The 8,690-nt window shown below is 46.3% G+C and overlaps 1 protein-coding gene across 1 annotated transcript in view; it reads right to left on the bottom strand.

The window, feature by feature from the left end:
* Positions 1 to 5,510: 5,510 nt before the first annotated feature.
* ABLIM1 (actin binding LIM protein 1) overlaps positions 5,511 to 8,690 on the bottom strand; it is a 462,151-nt gene continuing 458,971 nt past the window's right edge. Inside the window, exon 22 of the mRNA XM_073684654.1 lies at positions 5,511 to 7,913. Within this exon, the coding sequence (XP_073540755.1) occupies positions 7,800 to 7,913 (114 nt within the window). The 3' untranslated portion in view covers positions 5,511 to 7,799. The remainder of the gene's footprint in view (positions 7,914 to 8,690) is intronic.

Here is an 8,690-nt window from a genome sequence, read left to right as displayed (position 1 = left end):
GAAAATATCCACCGGAGGCGGCGCATGCGCAGATTGAGATCTCGGGAGATGAGATCGCATCTTAAGAGATCTAAATCTGCGCTTGCGCCGCTTCCGGCTGCCATTTTCCCGAAGTCCACCGCAGGGAAATCAATGGGCCTGTAGCATCGCCCCACTCCTGCCACTGCAGCCGGGCTCCTGAAGCATCGACCATGCCTCCTGTGACCTCGCTCCACCACCACCTTTCCCCGGGTAACCTACCATTAAAACAGACACACCATCATTTTATTTAAAATGTTTTTTTCCTATTTTCCACCCCAAAATTTGGGCTGCGTCTTATAGTCCGCAAGATATGGTACATACACTGTGTGCAGAATTATTAGGCAAGTTGTATTTTAGAGGATTATTTTTATTATTGATCAACAACTATGTTCTCAATCAACCCAAAAGACTCATAAATATCCAAGCTTAATATTTTTGGAAGTTGGAGTGTTTTTTTTTTAGATTTGGCTATCTTAGGAGGATATCTGTTTGTGCAGGTAACTATTACTGTGCAGAATTATTAGGCAACTTAATAAAAACCAAATATAATCCCATCTCACTTGTTTATTTTCACCAGGTAAACCAATATCAGTGCACAAAATTTAGAAATAAACATTTCTGACATGCAAAAACAAAAACCAAAAAAATGAGTGATGAATATAGCCACCTTTCTTTATGATGACCCTCAGCAGCCTCCATCCATAGATTCTGTCAGTTGCTTGATCTGTTTTCGATCAACATTGCATGCAGCAGCCACCACAGCCTCCCAGGCACTGCTCCAAGAGGTGTACTGTTTTCCCTCCCTGTAGATCTCACCACAGCCTCCCAGACACTTACTCCCAGAGGTCTACTGTTTTCTCTCCCTGTAGATCTCACATTTTATGATGGACCACAGGTTCTCTATGGGGTTCAGATCAAGTGAACAAGGGGACCATGTCATTATTTTTTCTTCTTTTAGACCTTTACTGGCCAGCCACGCTGTGGAGTAGTTGGATGCATGTGATGTAGCATTGTCCTGCATGAAAATCATGTTTTTCTTGAACGATACCAACTTCTTCCTGTACCACTGCTTGAAGAAGTTGTCTTCCAGAAACTGGCAGTAGGTCTGGGAGTTGAGCTTCACTCCATCCTCAACCCGAAAAGGTCCCACAAGTTCATCTTTGATGATAGCAGCCCATACTAGTACCCCACCTCCACCTTGCTGGCGTCTGAGTCGGAGTGGAGCTCTCTGCCCTTTACTGATCCAGCCTCTGGCCCATCCATCTGGCCCATCAAGAGTCACTCTCATTTCATCAGTCCATAAAACCTTTGAAAAATCAGTCTTAAGATATTTCTTGGCCCATTCTTGATGTTTTATCTTATGTTTCTTGTTCAGAGGTGGTGGTTTTTCAGCCTTCCTTACCTTGGCCATGTCCCTGAGTATCGCACACCTTGTGCTTTTTGATACTCCAGTAACGTTGCAGCTCTGAAATATGGCAAAACTGGTGGTGAATGGCATCTTGGCAGCTTCATGCTTGATTTTCCTCAATTCATGGGCAGTTATTTTGCGCCTTTTTTGGCCAACACGCTTCTTACGACCCTGTTGTATATTTGCCATGAAACATTTGATTGTTTGGTGATCACGCTTCAAAAGTTTGGAATTTTCAAGACTGCTGCCTCCCTCTGCAAGACATCTCACAATATTGGACTTTTCAGAGCCCGTCAAATCTCTCTTCTGACCCATTTTGCCAAAGGAAAGGAAGTTGCCTAATAATTAAGCACACCTTATATAGGGTGTTGATGTCATTAGTCAACACCCCTCCTCATTACAGAGATGCACATCACCAGATTTACTTCATTGGTAGTTGGTTCACAAGCCTATGCAGCTTGGAGGAGGACGACATGTAGAAAAAGTATCATGTGATCAAAATACGCATGTGCCTAAAAATTCTGCATGCGGTATATATATATATATACACACATACATATGTATATATATATATATATATATATATATATATATATATATATATATATATATATATATATATATATATATACACACACACACACATATGTATATATATATATATATATATATATACACACATACATATGTATATATATATACACACACACACACATACATATGTATATATATATATATACATACATATGTATATATATATATACATACATACATATATACATATGTATGTGTGTGTATATATATATATATATATACATATGTATGTGTGTATATATATATATATATATATATATATATATATATATACACACACATACATATGTATATATATATATATATATATATATATATATATATATACACACATACATATGTATATATATATATATATATACACACACATACATATGTATATATGTATGTATGTATATATATATATACATATGTATGTATATATATATATATATACATATGTATGTATGTGTGTGTGTGTGTATATATATATACACACACACACACACACACATACATACATATGTGTATATATATATATACATACATATATACATATGTATGTGTGTGTATATATATATATATATATATATATATATATATATATATATATATATATACATACATACATACATATGTATTTACACCCAGACACATACACACAGAGAACATACATACAGGTTCAAGAGCAAAGTCTGCAGTGACCTTATGTGACTGAGCACTTCTGAATCTTGACAGCGTAGGGTGCGCACACTGTCACGATTCCTTAGTGTCGCCGATGCAATCAAGCGGTCACATGACATACACTGGGGGGGGCAATGGGGACAAATGCCACACAATCAGGGCAATGTGAGGGCTGGATGTTACCCATGGGGGGAATGAGCCCGGACATTATACACCGGGGGCGAGACATTATGACGGTGGCCCGGTACTTTTCTCTCCATAGTAGTTGGGTTTTGCTATTGGTCATGGAGAATAGAGAATATTCGGCTCAGCTGCACCCGCTTGGTTGCACGGCTGCCAGCTGTGTGGTGGATACACACAAAGGGAAAACCAAAGTCAGCGTCCAAAATTAATTAAAACCTTGTTTTTATTTCTTCAGATTAAAAGCATCTATCCAGAGCGATTCCACAGACAGGAGATGTAGAGATGGCTTACACGTCTAAGGCACAACTAGAAATATGATTAAGGGCCAGTGGCACCTGAAGTGAGTAAGCCAAGTCTACAGGAAAGCCACAAGCTTTGCGCCACGGCACTAACAAAACTGCAGGCTCCAAATACATGGTGATTTGGGCAACCAGGGAGTATGGGCAGAACCACTGGCGACTGCCGGGTCGGGTCAGTAGAGGACGCAGAGTCCAATGATGTTATCTCATTCATTGCAGTGAGCCGCCGCCAGAGAGTCCTGGCACAGAGTGGTGCTGTGATTGATCGCCACCATGTCAGATGTTTTGCCATGACGAATGTTTTCATCTTTCATCGTAGAGGATTTTGAGGGTAAGGAATAAGGGGCAGCAGGTGCAGCTCCCGACCCCTGACTGTGCATGTTGTATGTCCTGCCCCACCTACATGGGGAGCGCACAGAGGCAGGTTACTTCATAGCAACAATGTAACACTTTATTATTGTTCCCAGCACATGATTCTTAAAGAGGAACACACCGCAGACACATCAAAGGGAAAGCACGGCCTCAGATCCTTCATCTGTGCAAAAAATGTGTCCTGAAAACAAAGATTATTGGAAACATCTTTACTGAGGGTTTGTTTTGGCTGCAGATGAGCAGAAGTTATAATCTCCGGCCTGGATCTGGGAGCGTCGGGACCAATATGGATATTATTACAACCTGTGCAGGGGATTTCATCCAACAGACTGAGGTCACCCGGCAAAACAGACGAGGGAGGCCCGAACCCGAAAAACAAGTGGCGGGACGGGTAGTCACCGACTGTTCACAGGAGCAGACCACAACTGAAAGAGGAAACGGTCTATAAAGTCCAAGCATAACCCATCATGACATCACTGGAGATGCCCAGGTTATACCGGCCGTACATGCATAGTTATATACAGGCGATGCCCGGGCTATACCGGCCGTACATGCATAGTTATATACAGGAGATGCCCGGGTTATACCGGCCGTACATGCATAGTTATATACAGGCGATGCCCGGGCTATACCGGCCGTACATGCATAGTTATATACAGGCGATGCCCGGGTTATACCGGCCGTACATGCATAGTTATATACAGGCGATGCACGGGCTATACCGGCCGTACATGCATAGCTATATACAGGCGATGCCCGGGTTATACCGGCCGTACATGCATAGTTATATACAGGCGATGCACGGGTTATACCGGCCGTACATGCATAGTTATATACAGGCGATGCACGGGTTATACCGGCCGTACATGCATAGTTATATACAGGCGATGCCCGGGCTATACCGGCCGTACATGCATAGTTATATACAGGCGATGCCCGGGTTATACCGGCCGTACATGCATAGTTATATACAGGCGATGCCCGGGTTATACCGGCCGTACATGCATAGTTATATACAGACGATGCCCAGGTTATACCAGCTGTACATATATAATTATATACAGGAGAGGCCCAGGTTATACCAGCTGTACATATATAATTATATACAGGAGATGCTCAGGTTATACCAGCTGTACATATATAATTATATACAGGAGATGCCCAGGTTATACCGGCTGTACATATACAATTATATACAGGAGATGCCCAGGTTATACCAGCTGTACATATATAATTATATACAGGAGATGCTCAGGTTATACCAGCTGTACATATATAATTATACACAGGAGATGCCCAGGTTATACCAGCTGTACATATATAATTATATACAGGAGATGTCCAGGTTATATCGGCTGTACATATATAATTATATACAGGAGATGTCCAGGTTATACCAGCTGTACATATATAATTATATACAGGAGATGCCCAGGTTATACCAGCTATACATATATAATTATATACAGGAGATGCCCAGGTTATACCAGCTGTACATATATAATTATATACAGGAGATGCCCAGGTTATACCGTCTGTACATATATAATTATATACAGGAGATGCCCAGGTTATACCGGCTGTACATATATAATTATATACAGGAGATGCCCAGGTTATACCAGCTGTACATATATAATTATATACAGGAGATGCCCAGGTTATACCAGCTGTACATATATAATTATATACAGGAGATACCCAGGTTATACCAGCTGTACATATATAATTATATACAGGAGATGCCCAGGTTATACCAGCTGTACATATATAATTATATACAGGAGATGCCCAGGTTATACCAGCTGTACATATATAATTATATACAGGAGATGCCCAGGTTATACCAGCTGTACATATATAATTATATACAGGAGATGCCCAGGTTATACCAGCTGTACATATATAATTATATACAGGAGATAGATTGCTCTTTATATACACTCACACATATTACACCAGACTGGGGCTTTCTGTAGTATTTGCTTTATTGAGGATTGTACAGATATACATGAGGGTCTCAATACTGACGGATCAGCCTACAGGAGAGCACCACTGCAGGATTTGGGGGTGCTCCTGCAGCTATGGCGTTGGGATGGGGGAGGTGGATTCATACATACATGTTCATACTTTCATCCTGTAATACACTTGATATGTGATAGAAAGTACTTAAAATCCAGTTATATCCTAAATGGTTAATGATCAGAGATAAGCGGCGTCATGTTAGATCTCGGCAGGTCACCTCCCCTTACGATCCAATCCTCCCCGATTGTCTAGGTGTTTGAGGGTGTGGGGGACACGCAGGTGCCGAGGATGATAAATGGAAAGAGAAAACCTGAACCCCACGAGCCGCTCTCCAACCAAAAGCTACAAAAGAAACCAACCGTATTACCAAGGCAAAAGCCGGGACCAAGCACTGCCCAAACCATACCGGGGACCAAGCACTGCCCCAACCATACCGGGGACCAAGCACTGCCCCAACCATACCGGGGACCAAGCACTGCCCCAACCATACCGGGGACCAAGCACTGCCCAAACCATACCGGGGACCAAGCACTGCCCAAACCATACCGGGGACCAAGCACTGCCCAAACCATACCGGGGACCAAGCACTGCCCAAACCATACCGGGGACCAAGCACTGCCCAAACCATACCGGGGACCAAGCACTGCCCAAACCATACCGGGGACCAAGCACTGCCCAAACCATACCGGGGACCAAGCACTGCCCAAACCATACCGGGGACCAAGCACTGCCCAAACCATACCGGGGACCAAGCACTGCCCAAACCATACCGGGGACCAAGCACTGCCCAAACCATACCGGGGACCAAGCACTGCCCAAACCATACCGGGGACCAAGCACTGCCCAAACCATACCGGGGACCAAGCACTGCCCAAACCATACCGGGGACCAAGCACTGCCCAAACCATACCGGGGACCAAGCACTGCCCAAACCATACCGGGGACCAAGCACTGCCCAAACCATACCGGGGACCAAGCACTGCCCAAACCATACCCGGGACCAAGCACTGCCCAAACCATACCGGGGACCAAGCACTGCCCAAACCATACCCGGGACCAAGCACTGCCCAAACCATACCGGGGACCAAGCACTGCCCAAACCATACCCGGGACCAAGCACTGCCCAAACCATACCCGGGACCAAGCACTGCCCAAACCATACCGGGGACCAAGCACTGCCCAAACCATACCGGGGACCAAGCACTGCCCAAACCATACCGGGGACCAAGCACTGCCCAAACCATACCGGGGACCAAGCAGGGTGACCCTCCACTGCACCCCACATCCAGCAACCTCACCACTGTTGCCCCTCACAAGGTCCCTTATAGAGACTAACCAGAGGATGGATACAATGTAACCAGAGAATTGATTTGTCACCGGAGGATTGATACAATGTCACCAGAGAATGGATTCAATATCACCGGAGAATTGATACAATGTCACCGGAGGATTGATACAATGTCACCAGGGAATTGATACAATGTCACAGGAGAATTGATACAATGTCACCAGAGAATGGATTCAATATCACCGGAGGATTGATACAATGTCACCGGAGGATTGATACAATGTTCATTAATCTCTATGAAAACACTGTTACTATTGCTCCAGTCTCCACACAGCAGTATCTATAGGTCCTGTGGGGTCTGTGAGGGGGACATCGGGGTCTTGTGTCCTATATAAAGCAGCGGGATGCCCAAAATAAAGAGAAAGTAAAGCAATGGTTAATAAATACGGCACAGGCCTGATATAGCGCTATGTGGGAGTGCACGATTCCTATATAAGTGAGTGTGGTGATCACTTCTCTCCATGAGATCGACCCTGCCCCCGCGCTGCGGAGCATAAATAGGGGCCCGGCGGGAATTCAGCTAAAATCCAATATGGGGACAGTCCAAGCCGTTCTAGGGAATGTGGTTATAACGCGGTGCCGCTCCTGGCACAGGAACCTATCGAAGCCTAATCAGAGGAGCCCGGCGGAGCCACACGGGCACCGTCATCATATTCTCTTACACAAACACACAACATATTCATCCGCAGCGGCTCGCGCACCCCTCCTATATTGGGACCCAGGAGGCCGAGATTGCCAGGCAGTTGCATTCAGCTCGCTCTTCATAGTCCAATGGCACACCAAAGATAAGCGGTGGAGCTTCCACACCACCGCCCCTGATCACTAGCACCGCCACAAGGGGGCGCAGTATTGGATTGCTTCCTAGAACGTCGGTGACTGCAGCAGCTCAGAACAGCCGGGCCCTCTTCTTCAGGTCATTGCGTCTCCACAGAGGCAACTTGTCAAATTCTTGTATCGTCATTTTAAAAAGATCGTGAAAAACTTCAGGTGCCAAATGGCGCTGGGGAGAGAGGGGGAAGGGGAAAGGCAGCGTTAGTCACATGACATGGCTGGCGGTAATATCCGCAGCCTCCCGCATCCTGACACCTTCATACACAAGGATCTCACATCCGTGGTTCTTGCCCTGTCGCTCTCCGCGCTATAGATGTATTAGACGTATGGGGGTATAGCGTGCCCTCTGACGCCACCTGGGGGGTATAGCGTGCCCTCAGTCACGCCACCTGGGGGGTATAGCGTGCCCTCAGTCACGCCACCTGGGGGGTATAGCGTGCCCTCAGTCACGCCACCTGGGGGGTATAGCGTGCCCTCAGTCACGCCACCTGGGGGGTATAGCGTGCCCTCAGTCACGCCACCTGGGGGGTATAGCGTGCCCTCAGTGACGCCACCTGGGGGGTATAGCGTGCCCTCAGTGACGCCACCTGGGGGGTATAGCGTGCCCTCAGTGACGCCACCTGGGGGGTATAGCGTGCCCTCAGTGACGCCACCTGGGGGGTATAGCGTGCCCTCAGTGACGCCACCTGGGGGGTATAGCGTGCCCTCAGTGACGCCACCTGGGGGGTATAGCGTGCCCTCAGTCACGCCACCTGGGGGGTATAGCGTGCCCTCTGAGGCCACCTGGGGGGTATAGCGTGCCCTCAGTCACGCCACCTGGGGGGTATAGCGTGCCCTCAGTCACGCCACCTGGGGGGTATAGCGTGCCCTCAGTCACGCCACCTGGGGGGTATAGCGTGCCCTCTGACGCCACCTGGGGGGTATAGCGTGCCCTCAGTGACGCCAC

Source organism: Phyllobates terribilis, unplaced genomic scaffold, assembly GCF_046119375.1.
Source record: "Phyllobates terribilis strain yellow unplaced genomic scaffold, ASM4611937v1 Scaffold_5__5_contigs__length_657084704, whole genome shotgun sequence".
Lineage (NCBI taxonomy): Eukaryota > Metazoa > Chordata > Amphibia > Anura > Dendrobatidae > Phyllobates > Phyllobates terribilis.
This window is presented reverse-complemented; position numbering and strand designations above follow the sequence as displayed.